The sequence below is a fragment of the Equus caballus genome, chromosome 1 (genome assembly GCF_041296265.1).
Source record: "Equus caballus isolate H_3958 breed thoroughbred chromosome 1, TB-T2T, whole genome shotgun sequence".
NCBI lineage: Eukaryota > Metazoa > Chordata > Mammalia > Perissodactyla > Equidae > Equus > Equus caballus.
Window position 1 is genome coordinate 194,893,338 of NC_091684.1, and position 24,203 is coordinate 194,917,540.

The following is a 24,203-nucleotide window of genomic DNA, read 5'->3' on the forward strand; positions in this document are numbered from 1 at the left end:
TCTGACCTATTTCCCTAGGCTCTCCCAAGTTAAAAGTGTTCAGATTAGAATTGCAATAACTTTCTCTACAAATCACGTGCAGACTGTTTCACTCTCACTTGAAAGGGAAGTATCATTTGACACTAAAACTCTTTCTTGTATTTAGATAAAAAGTATTTTTCTAGTAGTTTATATTCTAAAAATTGGATAAATATTTTTCAAAATATTTAAAATTTAATATTTATTTTGTGCCAGTGAATAAAATTTATTGGTGAGTGTCTGTCAGACCAGCAGGGTCACGGGAGGCAGCGCCGTCAAAGACCTGATGAGTACAGAGCTCGCCACGCGGCCAGGGGGCCACGACTGGGCACGTATTTGACTCCACAACCATCCGGGATGAGGCGCTTCTCGGCCACCTTGTCATCAAATTTATGGGCATTAAACTTGGTAAAGCCCCACTTCTTGGAGACGTGGATCTTCTGGCGGCCGGGGAACTTGAACTTGGCCCTGCGTAAGGCTTCCACCACGTGCTCCTTGTTCTGAAGCTTGGTGCGGATGGACATGATGATCTGGCCGATGCAGACTCTGGCCACCGTGCCCTGGGGCTTTCCGAAGGCCCCCCGCATGCCGGTTTGGAGCCTGTCGGCCCCAGCACAGGCCATCATCTTGTTGATGCGGATGACGTGGAAGGGGTGGAGCCGCACGCGGAGGTGAAAGCCGTCGCGGCCGCAGCTTTTCACCAAGTACTTGTTGGCACAGATGCGCGCGGCCTCCAGGGCCTCGGAGGAGAGCTGCTCGTGTTCATCAGACACCATGTGCCCACAGAGCGGGAACTCGTCCACTTTGGCCTTCTTCCGGCCCAGGTCGAAGATGCGGATCTTGGCATCGGGGACCGCGCGGCAGAAGCGAGACTTTGGGTAAGGCTTGTTCTTACAGTAGCGGTAACAGCGAGCGGGGCGGCGGCCCATGACGATGAGAGGAAGCGCGGCCGCAAGGCACCGAGGAGAAAGAGGCGCGCGCTCCCACGCCTGCGCACGCGCCGTGTACACCCTGCGCGTCTTCCCGCGCAGGAACCAAAGTCCCCGCGAGCGCGCGAGGTCCTCACCATAGATGCTGCGATTCTGTGACGCTACGCCTGCGTGTGGGCACGACTGGCACATGCGCAGTGCAGAGAGCGGCTGGGCACGTGCGCCTATGGGGTTCCCGGTACCGAATTGGGCCTCGCTGCAGGGGCGCAAGAGCCGTTGCCTTCTTGCTGTCCCATGGGGCGTGGAACTCTTGCCCTAGGCTGTGTCTTAAGTATAAAAGTGTTTTCCTAGAGTTTAAATAAGGAAGTTTATATGCTTTTTGTATAGTTTGTCTAAATTGCTCCTTTTCCGGAGCCCGAGTCTGCCTCCCCCGTTTGTAGATGGGTTGCTTTTTCTGGGGCGTGAGGTCGGTCGCTTCCCTGGGCGCGGCACTTTCTGATGGGGCTCAGCAAGAGAGGACAGCAGAGTACATGCAGGGAGACAGAGAAGGTATCTGTTGTACATGCTGCTTGATAATTGCTTTGGAAAAATGAAACGGGTTCTTTTGCTTATTTGGCCATATGGAATGATTTTATTCTCAAAATGGCATCCACAAAATTGAAATGCCAACTGAGTTTTTTAACTTAAGGCTATTTGCATTTTCAAATGTTACAGCTTCTGGGAACTTCATGAAAGAGTATTGTTAATCTATTATACCTTACTGAAAATGGGTTTAATAGTTTTTTTCGCCTGATATTAGATTTCTTAAAAATATGATCAGGATCAGAGGATTGGGAAGGAGGAAGATGAAAGAGAATTTATAGATAGTCTATAATCCCTACTTTGATTTTTCTACTGTTTTTTATTCCTTTCTGCCATTTCACAAATCCGTGACATCACAGAACAATATCCTTCCAATGTGAATATATTCTGCTCAAGCTTTCTCTTTAACAGGAAAACAAATAAGTTGTGACAAATTAACTCCTGCCCTTAAAGTGAGTGGGGTTTTACAAGATACCCGTGTTAGAGTAGATGCGTTAAAGCTCCCAGCGTAGAGAACTTTCCCACCTTACATAGAAGCCTGCTTGCTTCCCCTTTCTGCCTTCCTGTTTTCCCCCAATAGTTGCTCTGTCCTGTGTAAGCCTGAATATGGAGATAAAGCAGCAGGACACGTTGTGTTGCCCTCACTGAGCTTGCAAGTCTAGGAGGGGATTTAGATGCTACTCAAATAATACGTTATTATATTACAAAGTACGAAGTTGACCCAAAAATGAGAAGCAGAGTGAGCCCTGAGAGCTGGGATGAGGCCCTATCTCGACTGAGAAATGGAGAGGGAAGACTTTGTCAGGAAACAGATTCTGTATAGTGGCTGAGGCACATGGCGCCTGGCATCAGCGAAGGCCCTGAAGCAGGTGAGAACATGGACCATTTCTGGAACTAAAGTAGGGCCAGTGTGACGATAAGTGAGGGGCTGAGTGGCATAACATGAGTCCAGTGTGTCAAGGGGTTGGGGGGCTGCATATCATGCAGGCCCATTTTACCATGTTAGGGATCCTGCCCTCTTCTTCAAGACCACTGAAGAGCTCTACACACGTTTGATCACTCTTGTTGTATATAATGTAGTTAATAGACGGAACGGGGCCAAAAAATGGAGGCCAGGAGATCAGGAAGAAAGGCTTTACAACAGCAAAGAAAAGAAATGAAGATAACTCGAACATGCTTTTACTATCTTTTATTTTGTAAACATGTTTGTATCTTTTTCTACTCTTACATGCCCTAAATCTGTCATAGTTCTGGGGGAGAGGAGGCTGTAGGGTAAAAGGAAGCTACCCAGCCAGCATTCATGAGCCATCATCCACTCACCCTGCCTGTCTAGGCCAAGCTTTGGGTTTCCAAAACTCTAGATTTCTCTGACCAGCAGGTGTTGTGTGCTGTCAAGGCCTGCTTGCATAATCCTCTTTCATTAATCCACAGGATGACGAATCCTAGTTTGCCTGGGACTGTACCAGTTTTAGCAGTGAATTCCTCCGTCTTCCACAACTCATCTGTCGCAGGCAAAATGGGAAGGTTAGTCGCCCTGCCACACTGATGCATGGCACCTCACAGTTGCAGGATAGAGTCAGAGGGTGGGAAGAGATGGTGAGAGCCAGCCTGCAATTCTCCACTTATACCCCTTTTCCTAGTCCTACAAATACTAGAGAGGAGCCTGTGGAAAATGTAAGCCACACCATTTTATGTTAAAAGAAAAGCATTCTCTTCAATCAATTCTAACATTTTGAGTGTTCCCCAGCTCCCAACTCCTGCCACCCATAATGTACATCATGCTAAGCAAACCTTGCAAAAAAGAATAAAACTTGTCTGCTTTGAAGTGGCCTGAAATATTGTTGAAAAGATGATACATGGGAAATAATTTAGAGTTTTCTTATTGGCTAGCATTATTACTTTCACAACTGCAATAAAAGTTTAGCAAAGGGAGATGCTAGTGTCACATAAAATAGATATGGCTTAAAGAATGAGTAGGAGATATGTAAGCGACAGTAAGGAATAAGGTAAGAAAGGTGCATGGTAGCTACATAGACGGTTAAGATCTATGAGACAAGAGCTATGTCTATTTGGGTCACTGTTTTGTCCCCTGTTTTTGGCAAATTGTGTGACCCATAGCTCAGAAAATATTGGAATGAGTACGCAACACTACTGAGGTGCAGTGGTGTGTTGGTAAATGTTGAAAAGCTTGCTCACTGGGGAGTGGGGGAGCGGAGCCGAGGGAGGGAGGAAAGGCCCTGTTTGTAGATTACTGACTTCCGTGGTGTGAATGCTTCATCATCAATTCCAGCCACCTGTGTGATATCAACCTAATGATGGGGAGAGATGCGCACAATCGGCTCTTGTGAGTCAGTGTTAGCTGGCTCTGCACACTGCCATTTAGCTGTGCATACCCAAAAAAATAGAAAAGACAAACTTGACTCAAGCTAATAATACGTAACCTGGGATAATAAATTTTGGATGAGTAGGAAGAGATCATTTTCTAAGAGCCTCAGAAAGCAAACAAATAAACATGTTTAGACTTGATGATTTTGCTTTGACTATGAAGCAGTCTTTCCTCCATGGTTTCTCTCCTGTTCACAATCCTTATGTAAGAGATCTGCAATATTCTGTACTTATTGGTTAGGTGTGCATCAAGGCAGCCTTTAAATATTTGGAATTAGCACTGGACAGTGTTAGCAATACAGTCAAATTCCCAGTATCCTCTGGATCCATGTAAAGACTGGAAAAGAATAGTTGTGTGTATCCGTTCAGTGCAACACTTTGTTTGCGTCCTTGATACCACATTTCAAACATTTCACAAAAAGCTAAATCTGACTCTGTTCGTAAAGAAGAATATGCACTGGAGTCTAACATATGGACTGATGTGCGCCCTGGATGCCCTCTCCTGCTGCTGGAACCTTTGGCCTTGTTGATGGCTGAGTCGTTATGCAGCCTTCCATCACTTGGTGTTTGACAATAGACTATGATTCCGAGATCACTTCCCCTCGGGCTCTCAATGAGGTGTGAAGCCTCCACTGGTGATGAATAGTCATTTTCATCTGCATTTCTTAGTAACTTCTTACTGGGAGCGATTATCTCAATATTTTAAGAACCCAGATGAGCAATTTGCCTATATTTTCCTAGAGGTGAGTTGTGAATGTAAAAGAGTCATGGTTATGGCTGGCCTTTTCTTCAGAGTCAGCCAGTTGTGTCCATTGTCGTGGCTAAAGGGTGGTCATACTGCTCCATCTCATGCACCAGATTCATAACAGTCTCCTTATCTATTTGACAAATGCACATTTTCTGAATGGAAATACAATGACATGATTAACTATTTGGTCCCAGGGGCCTAATGCATCTTCTTTTTTGACTGATATTTTATACGTTTTGATTATTCTCCTTTTGGGAATCTGTTTTTTATTTTGAATCTGCGAACTGAGTATATACACTTACCTTTGTGCTTTGGTAGTATAGGATGAGCTCCCCCAAAATGAGTGTTTTTTTAATATTCCTCCAGAAAATTGGACAAAATAAGTGAGGATTAAATCAGGGAGAAGTAGCGCATAAATATGCTCATTAGAATTTCATTGATTTTAGTTTGTAAATGTTTACGTTACTTGTTTAGGTGTCATACTTGTACAGAATTTATAAGTCGTTAATCAGTTTTATATGGTAAGTAATTGCTTTTATAATTATACATATTTAAGTAATGCTATAATGAAGATATAATTTCTAATATATAATAAATAAGAAAGTGCTATAATAGAGCATAATAATAAAAATTCTATGCTAAAGAGGACTTGAATCAATACAAAGAATCTACATATATATTTAAAGGCCCTCCTCTCTTAAAAAGTCTTGGTTTGGTGTGAACATTTGAGAAGCACTCATGTGGGGTCAGGGTGCTGTGTATGAAGCTTTCCTCCCACAACTGAAGGCCCGGGATTCCTGTCCTGTGACCCAAGTCCCTGTCCATTATTTAAAAGGTGTCATGATGGGAGCACTGTTATTTTTCCCCTAATGCCCAAGTTGCTTGCCAATAGTATGAACTTTTTGTGGTTTACTAGGCTTACAGACATACATGAAGCAAATAGTCAGTTAAACATTAGAATTGTGTAATCATTTATATCCTAACACCCAATTGTATTTCAGGTTAAATCAATCTTGTATGTTTAAAGGATGACCTCTCTATCCACTGAACAGAACTTTTTCTTTATGAAAGTGAACAATCAACCTTAGTGATTAGACGTAAGGGTTCTTGAATTGTGAATTAGGTATTCCAGTTGGTAAAGCATTGACTTCAAAAGGCTTTTAGTAAAGCTTTGCCTCACTTGTCACCACTTTAATCCCAATGGCAGCCAATACTGAGGACTAGATCAAAGATAAATTGTCATACTATTTGGGACACATGGTAAACTACTACATTATTGATCTACTTAGTACTTATATAAAGAATTTGGCCTTGCCCAAAGCTTCTGGAAGTTAATCTCTAGTGTCTTTTCTTTGCCTAGGGAGTTTGACCATAATGGGTAGTCTAACAATGTGGTTTATGGTGAGGGCTGACCATGCCAGAAAGACCAACAATGCAATGTAGGTTTTTGGGTCAGTGGTATCAGTTGACCTGGAGACTCACATCAACCGTGTATACAGTCCGTCTGTCAATCATGCCTGCCTAATGCAGTACCGATAAAAACTCTGAACACTGGGGCTTGGGTAAGTTTTCCTGGTTGGCAGTTCTCCATACATATAGTCACAAATCAGTGCTAGAAGAGTAATTCATCCTGCTTCAGTGGGGAGAGAGCAATGGAAGCTCCATGTTTGGTACTTCTCCTAAGCTCTACTCTATCCACGTCTTCCCTTGCTGATTTTAATCTGTCCCCTTTCCCTGTAATAAACCATAACCATGAGCGTATTCACCTTCTCTGAGTTCTGTGAATCCTTATAGTGAATTATCAAACCTGAACATGGTTTTGGGAATCCCCTAAACTTACAGTTGCTGTCAGAAATGAGGGCAGTCTTAGGCATTGTGCCTTCTAACTTTGTAGTTGGCTGAAAATTTTCATCCCTCAGCCCCATAAACCATGTATAAATGGTGGGGCACTGAAACATAAAGGAGAATGGAAATCTAGTTTATAGCGTCTCGTACAGTTAAAACATAATAGGCTAACAACAAGAAGTAAAGATTTTCTTAAAAAGTCATTGTTTTTTCTGCTGAAAAATATGTGTATTTATTAAAGAAGTAGCATATGTGCATGACAAAAATATAGAAATATAGACTGTTAAGGTTTGGTCATGTTTTCTTGCAGTAATTTTATGTGTGCCATTTTTATATCCTGATTTTTCTTTCACTTAAGCATTTTCTATGAGAATAAATGTTGCTCATATTATTTTAATAATGGCAAAATACATTTTATCATATGCTAAGTTTTAGATCCATATATGAACAGATAAATTTACTTCCTGGCTGTCTATTTCATTGTTCTATTTATATGCTCAAGAGCTAGTACCATAAGGCTATAGCAAAAGCAGCTTCAACTTATTTATTGATTTAACTTGAGGTCAACATCCAGGAGCTAATTGGTCATAAATAAAGGCTTGCTCCTTCTGACAAAGTAATATTTTAGAATGAGGCTCCTCATCAGTCACTTAAGCAGCAAAATGTGGATTAGCGACAAATAGTACCAGTGATCAGCATAAAAAAATTATAATGCAGGCAGCAACATGAATGAGAATGAGCAAAATAAGCCTACGACCGGCCAATTTTTGGTAAAAGTCTTGATTTCAAAGACATACAAATTCTTAATTCTTTGCTGGACAGTCAGAGAGTTTGTAAAATTCTAGCTAAATCTGGAAGATACTTGTTTCTTCTCCCTGAGATTGCATAAAGTGTTATTTTAAAATTATTCTAATGACAATGTAAAGGCATTCAGAAGCAGAGCATTTCCTAAAGCTTTACTTATCTCACCATCTTACTTGAAAGCCAGCTTATATCCTTTATGGAATGAAGTAGATTAACTATTTTTGCATGCATTTTGATAAAAAAAAATATGTCTCCACAAGTTCATTTGAATAGGTCATTTTAACATAATTACATTGTATCACCAAGCTGTTTCTGGAAATTTAGTAAGTTTTGAGGATCACTGTGTCGAAGTTCACTATAATGCCACAACGTATCTTGTATATGTAAAATAAGAGTAAAGCGAGGCTCAGGAATGACATGTATCTCTTTAATCTATAAAAATATTTTCCCATAGATCTCTTAGCTTGATTCTCCAAAATAATTATCCCAGAAGGCACACAGAAACAAGTTAAATTGATTGTTCAAAATGAAGAAGTAATCCTCGGAAACATTAATTGACTCACCTAAAAATAAAAGTTGCTAAGTGTTGGATTTTGCAGAAAACTCAGCTCTTTGTGAACACTTTTTCGAAAAATTGTTCTTCTTCAGAATTTACCATTGGGGGTAGCTGACTATCACTTAGCATCTGAAAGTCAAGCTGGCTCTAAGATGAATTATGAGTCAATTGTGGAGCACATCCAGGGGCTAATGGGTTCTAAAACCAATACAGTTTGGTTTTTTTTTTTAAAGATTGGCACTTGAGCTAACAACTGTTGCCAGTCTTCTTTTTCTTCTTCTGCTTTTTCTCCCCATATCCCCCCAGTACGTAGTTGTATATTTTAGTTGTGGGTCCTTCCAGCTGTGGCATGTGGGACACCGCCTCAACATGGCATGATGAGCAGTGCCGTGTCCGGGCCCAGGATCCAAACCCATGAAACCCTGGGCTGCTGAAGCAGAGCGCAAGAACTTAACCACTCGGCCACGGGGGCTGGCCCCTAAAACCGATTTGAGGGTCATCTTTAAGAAACAGAGTGGAAATTATAAATACAAAATTAAAGACAAAGCAAATATTTATTTATAATGAGAAAATAGATTACAAATAGCTGTTAAAACTTCAAGCACATTTTTAAAAAGAATATATTTTTATTAATTGCCTAATCCAATTTTAAAATCTTTCTCTTTATATTTTCTGGCTACATAATCTTTGATCTCCTCTCCATTTGACCATTATTTTGTGATATTTTTATGAAGAATAAAGACTCAATTCAGTCTTTCCTCAAGTAAGATCATTGAAATTTGTATTGATAACATAAAAGTTGCTTTCCGCCTCTTAACAGAATATCGCTAAAGCCATGTACAACTTTAGGATTGTTGTCAAATTGAGAAAAACCTTTTTTCTTTCATTTGTGAAGTGTAATATTTCAAAGAATTTTCTTTGGGCGATGACTACTCTCAAATACTAATGGACGGTACTTGTGACCCAGTTTACAGGTGCTGTCCCCCTTGTAACACAGTGATGAGAGAGCTGGAAAGCTCTCATGTCACTCATACCCACCTTGTAATGTGGTGATGAGAAGGCTGGAAACCACACATCGCACTTGTTCTCATGAGAGCTGATTGTGTGCATCTCTTCCCAACTTTGAGTTTGATGACATCATATTGGTAGGTTGAATTGGGCAGGATGGAAGTATTTACACTATTGAAAAAACCTAAAAATCGGGCCATTTATTTATTATTTTTTCTGTGGAGAGCCAGTTATTAAATATGTGCCAGGACACCCGATAATACCTCCTCCCAAGTTCTATGTCTCTTTCATTGGCGTCGCGCTTCATGTCAGGTCAGCCAGAAATGTAAATCTTTTTCTGAGCTAGAACAATTCATTGTTCTCCATTCATTGCATTATAAAATAATCCAAAAGCCTATTTATAACCTCAATTAAAATTTTTGCTTAATTAATTAAAGCTATTGATGTGATCTGAAATTTGTTTTGGAGACAGTTTTGTTGTTGATGGCAGAATACTTTCTATTGCTGTTATTCATTTTTATCACATTTGTTTTATAATCCATCAGTTTTTACCACATTTTCTGTTATTTACTAAATAAATTTGAAAGTACTGCCAAATGAGGAGTCTCTGTTTTTCACTTGTTCCAAGTGAAATGTCCCAAAACGGCTTTCCAAATTGCAGTAAAAATGGTATATTGCAGCTTTCTCAATTGACCACAAATCTTTGTATCGCTGTGCTGGATAAGTCAGCACAGGGAGTGGTCAGAATACTCCTGGAAGCAATTTCAACACCAGAACAACTAGCAATAACTTATCCATAAATTGATGTGGCTGCAAACCACAGAAACATACCCTACTAAGCTCATGCTAAATGCATTCTCTAATAACTTCCTTTTAGCCAGACTCCCAAATTGCCAATTTCACTCCGATGCTCTCTAGCCTCAGGGAAAGCGTGAAGGAAGAGAAGCGGGAGTGCAAAAAAGACTGCAAATTTTAGAAAAACAATGTGTGAACTCATTGCTAGGGCGCATCCTAGAGCCTTGGAAGGGGCCTGTGTGAGTGAAGGTCCCTAAATCTGAAGCTTCATTGATTTATTAGAGGTCATTCCATTTCTGGGCAGGTGATGCTGCTTTCTACTTCTTTTTTAGTCTTTTTTTGCTTTTTTTGAGGAAAATTAGCCCTGAGCTAACATCTGCTGCCAGTTCTCCTCTTTTTGCTGAGGAAGATTGGTCCTGAGCTAACATCTGTGCCCACCTTCCTCTACTTTATATGTGGGATGCCTGCCACAGCATGGCTTGACAAGCAGTGTGTAGGTCCAGGCCCAGGATCCGAACTGGTGAACCCCAGGCTGCTGAAGCAGAGCATGCAAACTTAACCACTGCACCACCAGGTGAGCCCCTGCCACTTTCTACTTCTTAATACCCTTTTCATTTTACCTCCCTAAGTGGTTTTCCTCTCACATTTGCTTTCTACAGTCCCAATGTCTTCAAAAATCTAACAATATTTATACCATAACTACCCTCAAATCCTTTACTCACACTAAAATACAGATTATAGTTTCCAACTTAAAATTTTTCTCTCTAAAGGTTTCCAACAGCAAAGTCTTACAATAAAAGAATTGAGTAATAATAATACTATTTCAAGCAACAAATAATCGAAGAGAATATTTTAGTCCATGGAACACTATCTCTAAATTCATGGCTTATATTTTAATTAGTTGAAGGATAAAACTATTCAGTAAATATTGGCTTGTCATTTGGAAAAAAAACTGGGTACTTATCAAATGTTTTATAACAAAATAGATTCCAGAGGGATCAATGATTTAAACATTAGAATAGAATAAAATACTAGAAGAAAAGAAACATGACTTTATTTAAAGTCTTGAAGTGGTAAAGTCTTATCAAAGCAGGACTCGAACAGCCAGAAACTTGTAAAGAAAAACTTCTGAATTCATGAAAAATTTAAACTTCCATAAGATTAAAATAAATGGGTATGTTTCTGTATATACATATACATATGTAAAGAGTGAGAAATGATTTGTGCTGTGCAGAGATTCCGTAGAAAAACGAATATCAAATGAGTTCTGGTTATCCATTAATGCATCATAAAGCACCCCAAATTTATTGATATTAAATCACAAAAATCATTTGTTTCTATTATCTGTCATAATTCTGGGTATTGACTAGTCTCATCAAGTTAGCTTTCACTTGAGTTCTGTTTTTGACATTATGATCAAGTAGTTGCTGGGACTAAAGTCATCCTGAAGACTATCTGCCTTCCGTGTTTGATGACTAATGCTAACTGTTAGCTGGGATTTCAACTGATGCTACCAGCCAGACCAATGACATGTGCCTATCCATGTGGCCTGGACTTCATCACAGCATGGTGCCTAGTTCCTAGAGCACACATCCTAGGAGGGAAATCCTGTCACCTAGACGCAGAAATCATGTAGCATCCATTCTGTTGTATTCTTTCCATTAGAAGTGAGTCACTCATGCCAGCTCATGTTCACAGGAGGAGGAATTAGACTTCCTTCTGTGATGGAAGGAGTGTCAAAAACTGGTAGATATGTTTTAAAACCACCGTCATCTTCCTTCTGCCCACAAGTAATTTACGTTCCTGCCACATGCAAAGCACACTTACCCTGACTATGACTCCCTAAACGTGCATGTGTGATGGTATCAAGTTCAGGTTTGAGGTCCAGGTTTTTGTAATCCAAATCAGGTCCAAGTGTAGATGAGTTTCCTTCTTCCCAATGTGAGCATCTATGAACTACGAGATAAATGACCTATTCCCCACATCCAAAGTACCATGGTGGAGCAGGTGGAGCACAACTAATGAAGACATTGCCATCCCAAAGCATGGGAATGGGAGACCAAGTGGTCCACAGAAAATTTGAAAATCATTCATGCGCATGTTACCAGTCCCTTGATTATGACTCGCTCCTACTTCTTGGGAATAATTTTCTATAAGTCTTGGCTACACCCTCTGGGATCGTAATATCTGCTTTCTGAATATTTTTTCATTTCCCACCAAAAGAGGCTTGTGCTTGTGGTTGAATAGTGTTCTAAATCTGCTTCGTGCCCGTTGAAGTTGAGGTGTCCAAAGGCCTGTTTTCATCTTGTACCATCTCTGTCTCCTTCAGTCCAGTGTGGTGGCGTTTCCAGTGATGCAATTCCCTTAAATACGTTGTAGGCTTCTAGGAATTGTACTGGTGTTCCTGCTGTTAGCAAAAGCCCCATTCACAAATCTCTCTGAGATGAGCTCTATTCTGCCTTGGACTCCCTGAAATGCTGAGGAGGGAAACACTCTTAAGATTCTTAGAGGCCCTAGTGTTTAATTGGGAGGATCTACAAGGGACACTCTTAAAATATTTAGAGAGCATTTTATCTTTTAACAGAGTCTGAGGAACCAATTTAAAGTATTTCTGAGGTTTAACGGTCACACTCTCTTTGCTTTGTCTATCGATTGTGTTTTCCTGACAATGTCCTGGATTTGATCTTTGCCAGGATGCTCTCTCTGAATTTGAAAATTGTTTGCCATCTGGAGAATCTGGGAATGGGCACAATTTTATTTCGAAACCGGAATTTTGGCTCTTTTCTAGCTATCCATTTGTTCATTAAATGATGTCTCTTCTTCTCATTTTATCATAGGCAAATAGAAGAAGCCAGGTGGCATGTTCAACACTTTTCCTGGAATTCCTTTTAGCTAGATATCCACACGTTTTCCATTTGTCATGTTACCACAGGCAACAGTGTTGCTAAACTCTCTGCCAGGACTTAACAATGGGCACCTTTCCTGTAACTGCCAGTAACATTTGTTCTTGCCTTTGTTTGGTACCCACCAAAAGCCTTGTCAAGGCCCTTTAGGATTCCATCAGTAGCCTCAGTGCCCATCTGGAATTTTTCCATCACAAGGGCTCAAAGCCAATGACACGTATTTAAAGTTTAATTTCATAGCACCCCACTCCTAGTATCCAGATTAGTTCCAATAATCTGTAACTATGTACCCCCTAACTTGGTGGCATAAAACAGCAACAATTCTTTTTTTTTTCCTTTTTCTCCTCAAAACCCCCCAGTACATAGTCGTATATTCTAGTTGTAGGTCCTTCTGGTTTTGCTATGTGGGATGCCACCTGAGCATGGCCTGATGTGCATTGCCATGTCCACACCCAGTTTCCAAACTGGCAAAACCCTGGGCTGCCAAAGCAGAGCACGTCTACTTGGGGTCGGCCCTAACAATTCTTTACTATTATTATTGTCACTAAAGTTTCTGGGAGGCAACTAGGCTCAGCTAGGAGGTCTTTGCTTGGGATTTTTCATGCCGTTGTAGTCAGATGGTGGCTGAAAACAACTTGAAGGCTTTTCACACACATGGTTGTAGCTGCTGCTGGCTGTTGGCTAGGGTCTCACTTGGAGCCATCTGTCAAATTTTCTATGTTTAATCTCTTCATGTGTCCTGGGCTTTCTCACAGCATTGTTTCTTGGTCCCAAGGGGTGACATCCAAGAGAGGGAGTCAGGCACATCTTTTTGTGAGCTAGCCTCAGAAGGCATGCAGCACCACTGCTGCCACATTTGATAAATTAGAAGTTGGTCACCAAGAGACTTCTGGAATGATCAAGTACAGACTTATGAAAATCTGCTTTTCTATAGAAGCTACACAGACACTGCTGAAAATTGTCAAAATAAACTTTTTTCACAACACAGGAAGTTAACCTAGAACTTGTAACAGTCCAAGAAGCATTTATCCTAGAAAAATGTGTACATCTCAATAAGAACAGTAAGCTTTGTTGTGGTTTAACTGGCCCTATTTCCATTTCCTTCTCCTCATGTCTGTGGTAGCTTTGAAAAACAGCAGACTTGCAACCATAACAGTTGTGAAAACCAGCAGCCACACAACCACTGAAGGGGGTAGATCGGATTAGGAGCTCTTCCAGAAGCTCCGTCTCCAAAGAATTGTCATCATTTGACTTGGCTGGTAGCTCCCTGGTAAAACCTTATTCATGGGACTTTTGTTATTTGAGCTGGCTAAGAGCTGGCTCATTAGGAAAAGTTCTATCACTAAGTTGTTTGCTGGAAGCAACCAGTAGCAATTTTTTAACATTGCAGCTGCCCTACGTGGACATACCCATAGTGAAAAACAAGAGGCTGGCCAAAAGAACTTCAAAGAAAGAGCTTGGGAATGAGTTGTCCATGGGGAGCTTTGAAAAGCTCCAACATAATCCTAGGGATCTAGAAGAGCGCACACATGTGTAGGGCTATGCACATGCCCAGGAACTTCCTTAGAAGGCCCGAATCTCTTCCCTTTGGCTGGCTTTGAGTCCCTGTGCAAAGAGGAAATAAAGCCGAAGACAAAAAAATAAAGAAAGCAATTAATAGAAACTGTCCTTGAGGAAGTTCATATTTTGGTCTTACTGGACAAAGGCTTCAAATCACCTATTATAAATATGGTCAGAGGAAACAATGTCTAATGATATAAAGGAAAGTATGAGAATCATTTCTCATCAAATAGAGAATATGGATAAAGAGAAATTATAAAAATAATATGGAATATGGAATAAAAATGAAATTTCTGGAGTTGAAAAGTTCATAATTAAAATGAAAAATTCCCTAGAAGGGCTCGAGAACAGTCTTGACTTAGCAGAAGAAAGAATCAGCAACCTTGAAAATCGATCAATTGAGAGTGTCAAGTAAGAATAACAGAAAGGAAAAAAGAGTAAAGTAAAATGAACAGACCCTCAGAGACCTGTGGGACACCATTAGTCATACCAACATATGGATGATGGTAACTTTAGAAGAAGTGGAAGGAGAGAAAGGGATAAATTCATAGAAAGACACAAACTACAAGAACTAACTCAGCAAGAAAGAGAAAATCTAAATGGACCTATAATAAGTAAAGAGATATAATTAGCAAGTGAATCGAATTAGTAATCTATAAACTTCTCGCAAAGAAAACCTAGGCTTAGATAGTGAATTCTAGCAAACATTCAAAGAACAGTTAATGCAAACCACTCACAAACTATTCCAACAAGTAGAAGAGGTGGAATGACTCCCCATCTCACTCTACTGGGCCAGTGTTAACCTTGATACCAGAATCAGACAGAGAAATCACAAGAAAGGAAAACTGCAGACCAATATCCCTTATAAATATAGAGGTAACATCCTCAACAAAACCTTAACAAATGAAATCCAGGAACATGTAACAACAATTATATACTATAACCAAATGGGATTTGTCCCAAGAGTACAAGGGTGTTTTAATTCATACAACACATAATATTAATAGAATAAAGGACAAAAACCACTTGATTATCCCACTAGATACAGAAAAAATGTTTGACAATATCCAACACCCTTTCATAACAAAAACAGTAAACAAACTAGGAATTAAAGGAAGACTTCCTCAAACTGATAAAGGGTATCTATGAAAGCCTAGGCTAACAATCATACTTAATGGTGAAAGAATAAATGATCTCCTCCAAAGAGTAGGAACAAGACAAGGATGTTTTCTCTCACACTTCTACTCAACATCATGGAGCTTCTGGCCAGAGCAATAGGCAAAATAAATTAAAATAAAATAAAACAAAAGAAACAAAGGAATACATATTGGAAGGGAAGAAGTAAAACTATCTTTATTTGTAGATGTCATCTTCTACATAGAAAATCATAAGTAATCTAAAAAAGTAAAAATATAACTAATGCATAAATTTTACAAAAATCAGTTGTTTGTTTACACTAACAATAAACTCTCTGAAAATTAAGAACAATATTACATTAGCATTAAACATTTAATACCCTTAAAAAGAATAAAATAATGAGAATAAATTTAATAAAAGGCTTGTCCACTGAAAATTACAAAACATTGTTGAAAGAAATTAAAGACCTACATAAACAGGAGACCCATACTCATGGATTGGATGACTTACTATTGTTAAGATGGCAGCATTCCCCAAGTCGATCTAAAGGTGTGGTCCTGTTGTCATCAAAATCATGGCTGATTTTTTTTTTGCAGAATCTGTTGAGCCGATCCTAAAATTCATATAGAAATGCAAAAGATTCAGAATAGCCAGTTTAGTCCTGAAAAAGATAAGTAAAATCGTAGGACTCACATTTCCCATTTTCATAATTTATTATAAAGCTACGGTAATCAAGACAGGGTGGTCCTGGCATAAGGATAAAATATAGATCAATGGAATATATTGAAAACTCCAAAATAGGTCCATATGTTTATGGCCAGCCGATTTTTGACAAAAGTGTCAAGAAAATTCAGGGGCGGAAAGAACAGTCTTTTCAACAGGTATTTCTGGGACAACAGCTAACATATGCAAAAAGAATAAAGTTGGACCTCAATCTCAAACCACATAAAAAAATTAACTCAGAATGGATAACAGACTTAAATGCAGGAACTGAAAGTATAAGACACTTGGAAGAAAACAGAGGAGTGAAACTTCAAAGTTTCTTTTATACAGTACCAAAAGCACAAGTGATATAGGAAAAACTAGATAAATTGGACTTCATCAATTTCAAAAAATTTGTACCTCAAAAGACATCTTCATGAAAGTGAAAAGACAACCTATAGGGTGGGAGAAAATATTTCTTATGTATGTATCTGTCCACACTGATGTGCAAATTATGGCTAATTTTACATATAGAGTGCCCTCAAAAAATTTTTAAATGACTTAAACCCAATGGTAGCATATACTGGAATGTGTCCAAAATGTACCTTGGGATGATTCTAACAATTGCTTTTTCTTTCTTTCTTTCTTTCTTTTTTTGAGGAAGATTAGCCCTGAGCTAACATTTGCCACCAATTCTCCTGTTTTTTGCTGAGGAAGATTGGGCCCTCCTCCAGTTTATATGTGGGACACCTGCCACAGCATGGCTTGGTAAGTGGTGCATAGGTCCCTGCCTGAGATCCTAACTAGTGAACCCCAGACTGCTGAAGCAGAGCACATGCATTTAACCGCTATGCCACTGGGCCAGCCCCTAACAATTGCTTTTCAGCAGGTTGAAACAATTTAAAAGACATACGGAGAGTCCTCATTAACAGCATATCCTGGTCAGAGCTGACCAGGAAACTCTCCCTCTTCTTTCTACTTTGATATATTTAATACAAAGAAAATACATATACATAAGAAAGAAAATAATATTTTGAAGAACTCAGTGTGATGCATATTTTGCTCAGGTTCAATTATTTGTAGAAATAAACATTCATGTCTCTGTGTTCTTTGAGTACTTTTAAAACATAAAATCTGTGGGGCTGGCTCTGTGGCCAAATTTTAAAGTTCTGCACACTCAGCTTCAGTGGCCTGGGTCCACAGGTTCGGATCCCAGGCAGACCTTCTCCACTCATCAGCCATGCTGTGGCAGCGACCCACATACAAAGTAGAGGAAGATTGGCACAAATGTTAGCTCAGGGTGAATCTTCCTCACCAAAAAAAAAAAAAAAAGTGGATGGAATTAAATTTAAGAACAATCTTTTAGAGAAGCATGAAATTATTAAGGAAATAAATGATTAATGACCAATTTAAGTTAATATGCAATATAATCCTCAAGCAACTCTTACTAATATAGAAAAACAATCCAATCAAGCATTCCAGGGTTTCCTCCGCCACAAAACATCATTATTAGAAGATATAATTCTTTTTTTAAAAAATTATTTTGTTGAGTTCATATTGGTTTATAACATGGTGTAAATTCAGGCGTACATTATTATATATCAATTTCTGTGTAGACTGCATCTCTCCCGCCCCGAACAGTCTAGTTCTTATATGTCATCATATATATGTGCCCCTTTACCACTTTGATCCTCCCCCGCTAGATGATATAATTTTTAATGTGCTGGATGTTGCAGCATTTAGATATCATACAAGTTATTTCCATCACTGATGTAATCAATTAACCCAATTAAATTATGATAAAACAGTTAATTGTCTCCTTCAGATGAACAACACAACTGTTAGTAATTAAAATCTATAAGGATATAAATATTATGGCATCTTAATTTAATTCTCATCATTGATCTGGTGTTGCATTCCCAAAGCATCTTTACTGTGTGACCGATACAGTTTCACCCTTCTGGAAAATGGCTTCTGGAGAAGACTTCACTGTCTGGCACGTCCAGAGTTGCGCGTTCCCTCCTCATCATGACAGCGCAGCAGCTCGTTCAATCAGCGGCCCGGGAATCAGGCCCTATCTCTTGAGTTCAGCTGCACGGGTCTGTCAGCCCCAAACTTGTTAAATATCTGTCTTCTGAGTAGTATTTCTTTCCCTAATTCTCAAACAAAGTTTCCAGTTTTAATTAAGATTTAAACTAAGGTAAAACTAAGGTTGTGAATTGCTTGGTTTTTACCTAATTTAGTCAGCCAATAGGCAGAATAACTTTTAAATTCTTTGAAAGAGCAGAGGGCCAATGTTGCTAAATTAATACTGTAGGTATGTCCTCACAGCAGAAGCATTTTGATAACATCTCTGTTTGCAAATGCGTTTTTTAAAAATTTCAGTTGACTCTATCTGGATCAAATTAAAATCAGTAAAATTTTTTATATAGAATCAAAATGATCCGGTCAATTAATCAACAGAACTCTATTGAGTGCCAGATGCTCAGTTCTGCTCTCCTCTGTGTGTGGGGGAACATAATGAGAATAGATGTGGGAAACCTAATTTGGGAGATAGGATATGTGCACATGAAAACATAACTCAAAACTCAGAACACACTATGATAATTAGCATGTAGTTGGTACAATATGGTATGCACAATTAGAGCTATAAAAACTGGATGGAAGTAATAGTTCCTCAAGTTTAGATGGTGAAAAATGTCTCCTGGAAGAGGTCCCCGCCATGAATCCAAACTCCGTCTTCCTTTGCTTGTTCAAAGAGGACACTTCTGAGTGGTATCCCTGGGAAACTTGTCCTTAATATTCCGTCTTCCCGGAATCCAGCTTCCTCTTCTCTTCCCCTCCTCTTTCCGGTGCCCTGCAACCTACTGGCATGGTTGAGACCCTCTTTTATGATAGAAGGGCTCAGACAAAAGCCTCGGTATCGATTGCCAGTGAGGCATGAAAATAAGATTTTCAACATATTTACTAACGAACAGTTGTTGAGGCACATATATATATACTCACTTGTACCCGTTTAGTTCCTGGAACCACAGGTTGGAGACGTTTAACAAAGCCTAGTTCTAATAGGAAGAAAAATGAGAGTCAGCTTTTCTTGTAGTTTGTTTGCTCCCAGAGAGCAAACATATGTCTTCTATGAGTCTTTTCCATAGTTTCTGAAACTACCTTAGCAAGATAAATACTACTTTCTTTCTCTGACAGGCATGAAGGTCTCCAACTCCTGTTAATATGTTTTCCTTTTAGCACAGCGCCTCTTGATGGAAGATTGTAAACTACTTATACTTCTTAGTCTGGTCCTGCCCAAAACACCTCATGCCTTCAAGAAGTTTGGCTTTATGTCAAGTCTTCTGAGGAGGAATGGATTACATAAACATCACACTACACTATTATTATTTGTTGCTTTGTCACATTGGTGTGTTATAACAACTCGTGGTGATTTTAATTATCATTATTAATAACTATTAAATATACCCTATATGTTCTAATCAGGTGTGGAAAGGTGACTCATGTCTAGTTTGAGACTAACGAGATCCTCTACATATCATTTAGGGTCATGTCACTCAGGTTAGGTGAAGGAGTAAAGAAACGTGATTGCCTCGACATAGTGCTGGGCAACTAAGAAATACGTCAGTAGACTTAGAATCAAATAGAGCAAAATTCATGCTTAACCCTGTTAGTGTGATGTTTTATTGACTGGGGAGATTCAGTTGGGCCTTTGGGAAATAGGTGAGGAGCGCAGGGCTTGCAATGGGCAAGTGACAAAAGAAACATGAGAGCTCAGATGCTGGGTGGAAACTGCAGACAGTTCTAAGTCAAATGCTAAGGAAATAAGACACAGTCCAGACAGATGAGAACCCTGTGTAAGAGCAGGAGAAATCATGTGGGCTGAGGAACTCCTTCAAGGCCTGTGATGTAGTGTGGGTTCAAAACATGATACTTGATTTTTTAATACTGCTCTTAAATTGATTAAAATTAATTAGTATATTTTCCATTTAAATTAAGTACAAAAATAGGTAAAACTAACCTATCAGCTTAGAAGTCAGGGTAACAGTGACCCTTGACGGAGTGGTCAGTGACGGGCAGGCATTAGGGGTATGTCTGGGGGCTGGTGATGTTCTGTTTCTTAATCTGAGTGCCCTTAAGGGGTGTGCTCAGTTAGTGAAAAATTCATTTTTATGTTTACTAGGTGAGCACTTTTTATGTGAATATTAATACTTCAATAAACAGTTTTTTAAAAGTAAGAAATCAGTAGATTTCAAAGGACGGTCACCTCTGCAGTGCATCAGCCTTAGGTGAATGGCTTTGTAGGGAGATCTCAAGCCCTGGGAAATGAGCCAGTGCAGCAGAACAGAATGGCTCTGCACGAGCTGACCAGCTCACAGAGAGCCTCCCTCAGTTCTCTCCGCCGCCTTGCTACTTGCCGTGTTACCTACGTCAGCATTCAACACTACTGTGGGGGAAGGTCATCATTGTGTGTTGGGAGTGAAGTGGATAAATAAAATACAATAATGACTTTGATGTTTCTCCACTCCTGGTAACTAGGCATTCTCAGACACTGGGTCGTTTTTCTCAAAGTAGATCTGGCTAGGAGTATGTATTTGTAACCCCAGATGGACCAGAAAGTGATTGTACCTTGATTCCCAGATGGTTGTGGTTTTTGGTTTTTGTTTCATTTTGTTTTGTCTTTTTCTTTAAGGAAGATTAGCCCTAAGCTGACATCTGAGCCAATCTTCCTCTCTTTTGTATATGGGTTGCCACCACATCATGGCTGATGAGTGGTATAGGTCAATGCCCAGGATCCCAACCCACGAACCCGGGCAGCCAAAGCAGAGTACACTGAACTTAACCACTAGGCCACGGGGCTGGCCCTGTGGTTTTTGTTTTTAATCATGGACATCCTGAGAGGTCAATTCAGGTCTCAGCAGCTACATTCCATAACCAGGATCTAAGTTTTGTTAGTGCTCCCTTGTCCTGCCCACCACCAGCTCTTGTCTGTGACCTTACAGTGAAGCTCTCATTGACCCTGTCTTCCAAGTGCTATTACATCAAGAGTGAGGTCCTTGTTTTCCATTGGATTATTCATTTGGGTCAGATGAGATATGGTGTGATGATTCGGTTTATGGGTCAGCTTGCCAGGGGCACAAGGTGCCAAGATATTTGGTCAAACATTATTCTGGGTGTGTCTGTGAGAGTGTTTTTGGATGGGGTTAACTTTTGAATGGATAGACTGAGTAAAGCAGATGTCCCCCCCCTAATGTGGGTGACCCTCATCTGAGCAGTTGATTGCCTGAATGGAAAAAAAAGACTGACCCTCCTAGGAATAGAAAAAAAGGAACTTCTCCTCCCTGATCACTTGAGCTGGAACATCAGTCTCTTCCTGCCTTCAGACTAGACCTGAAACATCAGCTTTTCTGGGGTCTCAGGTCGGCCAGCTTTCAGACTGGACTTTACGTCATCAGCTCTCCTGGTTCTCAGGCCTTTGGACTCAGACAGGAAGTGCACCATCGGCTCTCCTGGGTCTCCAGCCTGCTAACTGCGGACCCTGGGACATCTCAGCCTCCATCATAGGAACCAATTCCTTGTAGTGTGTGTGTGTGTGTCTGTGTGTGAGAGAGCTATAGAGGGACAAGTTTGTGGTAGCTGTAACAGAACAAGATCAAAATGGTATTCTGGCTAGATTATATTAACCAATTCTGATTATTTCTTATACCTGATACCCTTCTTTTAAAAACATAATTATCTGAGCTGTTTTACAAAGGGAATAAAAACGTTATATTGAATAGAGGAAATATCTTCCATACTCAGGTTGATACTTGTGTCAAATTTATGTCTTTTATTTCAACCAAGCTTAGATAATCACAAACAGAATTTTAAGAAAAATGTTTTTCTCCAGTGGACCTGCTGGAGAAGGAGGAAGAACATGGTCCTTCTGGCACACAGCCGATGGGTGTTAGGTCATCCCTATTAGAGGAAGATGCAGGGATGCATTTGAGAAAGTTTCCTTTTCAATTAGAGCCAAGGGCGGGGGCAGGAAAGGACTCTGCATGTTGCTTAGACCTCACTACCAGGGAGAGAGAGACTTTTTCTGAGTGCTGATCTTTATCTATTTCTGACAAAATCAAGTACTGCCACCCTGGAGTGGACAGGATTTATTCTGTCATTGGCAAGTTTAGAGTGAGAATGGCTTCAAAGAGTTCTTATGCAGGAGAAACAGAAGTCACCTCAAAATTTTACTTTGCACTTCAGATACTGAACCTAGAGAACTAGGAGGAAAACAAATTGGAAAGACAGGAAAGTCACCTATTTGACCTAAGTTGTATAGCGGGAGTGTACCCTGACTTTTGAATTGAGAGCTTATTTTGTACAGAGAACGTGTTAGCTGACTGAAATGGATGCATACGTAGAAGGAGTGCTCCATTACCTTGTTGGGTTGTAAAAGTTTTAAACTACGTATTAATTAACTCAGATCAATGCTTTAAGCTAACTGCCTGGCTAATGTTCCTAACTCAGCCACAAACAAAAGAAAAGCAGAGAGGAGACACAGGTAGAATGTCATCTGTCTCTAAGGGCACCCAACTGAGTTGACTTAATTTTAGTGATAACAAATGTCACACTGGTTTAGTAGAATTTATGACTTTTTAAATGAATAGTAATCAAATATTTTGACAGGAAGCTTCCTCATTGTCACAGGCTATTTTGGATTCTGCAACTCAAATTAATAAAATGGTTCCTGGGGTGCACAGCATAATTCTGAGAACATATTCTCTGCTAAACATAGTGTTACAGTGTTTCTCCTTAATTCAGAAGCTTTCTACCTAGAAATGCTAAGAAAGCAGATTCTCTTTAAAATTTCTGAATGTAACCGCCAAAAGGGGTCCTCTACTTGCCACAAAGACAAGCCAACAGTTCAGAGACAAGGTGATAGGAGAGAAAGGGTCTTTTTATTACAGCTTGCTAGCAAGGGGGAAGATGGCAGACTAGTGTCATAAAGAACCATCTTAAAACCATAAAATGTTGAAGTAGTTCTATAGGGCAAATGGACAGAAGCAGGCGGGTGGGAGGGGGGTCTCAGGATGTCGATCATCTGGTGTTGTGGTCCTTGAGACTCCAGATCATCCCTTCCTCTTGTCACCGGTGATGGATACCAGCAGAGGGCTTTCTCCTGGAGGTCATTACATCCCTGGGAAAACTTAAAGAACACAGTTATTACCTTATCAGAATAGGGAGGTCTAAGGATAAGCCAAGGCTACAGAAATAGCAGAGCATGCATATTTCTTATAAGCAGGCGTGTACTTATCTAGGCTTCCTGCAAACTAAAGCATTGCTGACAAAGAGGACGAGTGTCTTGTGGGCTGGGGTCATTTATAGTCCTAACATGGTTCTGATGCAGATCAAGCCTGCCCCCAAGGAGAGAAATCCAAGGCATCCTGCCCTACATACCAATCTATATCATCCTCCAGGAAGCATAGGACGTCCTGACCTGATCCTACCTGATTCTTATCCAAAGGGATAGGACTACTCAATAACCAGACCCCACTGATGCAGGGTTGGCAAGCCGAAGAGTCGAAAGAAAGATTTCTTGGACTCTCAAGGTCTGGCAGTAGTGCTCTTTTATTTAGAGAATAGTGTGGAATAGCATGGGGACAGGACCCATGGGCAGTCAGAGCTGCTGCTGCTGGCATGGGGACAGGACCCATGGGCAGTCAGAGCTGCTGCAAACATGGGTTGAGGGTAGGGCTAAATTTAAGGCGTAGGTATGTGAGTTATCTCTTTACAAGACAAAGGAAAGAATATGTAAAAAGTTGTTACAATGATATCAGTGCCGGTGGGCTCTGGTTATTGGGTGGTCTTATAACTTTTAGATAAGAATCAAACCAGATTAAGTAAATGGCAGAGGCTACCACCTTAAATATTATCTTCAGCTAAAGACAAAGGAGGATGTTGGTGGGTGGGTGGGGGTCAGTTACATGAGGTTACCAGACAGTGAACAACTTAAGTCTTTGCCTTCCCTATTAAGAGTTTCCAGAGATAAGGCCATCCCCCCTTCCTTTTGGTGCAGGGAGGGAGACACCCCCACAGATGGAGACTTCCTTCACAAATGCAAATGTCTCTCATCAAAGGGCAAGCAAATTCCACTCCTCAGAGCCTCCTTCTTGTCTGCATTTTTTAAAATTAACCAGCCTAAAATAATCCTCATCACCACCTGCACTGATACCATTTTAATGACTTTT

At 40.1% G+C, this 24,203-nt stretch overlaps 1 protein-coding gene across 1 annotated transcript; it reads right to left on the reverse strand.

The window, feature by feature from the left end:
* Positions 1-237: 237 nt before the first annotated feature.
* RPL10L (ribosomal protein L10 like) lies at positions 238-979 on the reverse strand. Its single transcript, XM_001495230.4, has one exon. The coding sequence runs from the start codon at positions 945-947 to the stop codon at positions 294-296; it is 654 nt and encodes a 217-aa protein (XP_001495280.2). The 5' UTR covers positions 948-979; the 3' UTR covers positions 238-293.
* Between the last annotated feature and the right edge of the window lie 23,224 nt (positions 980-24,203).

Bases quoted from the DNA above. Each gene is read 5' to 3' on its own strand.
- RPL10L (XM_001495230.4), bottom strand. From the start codon at position 947: ATGGGCCGCCGCCCCGCTCGCTGTTACCGCTACTGTAAGAACAAGCCT.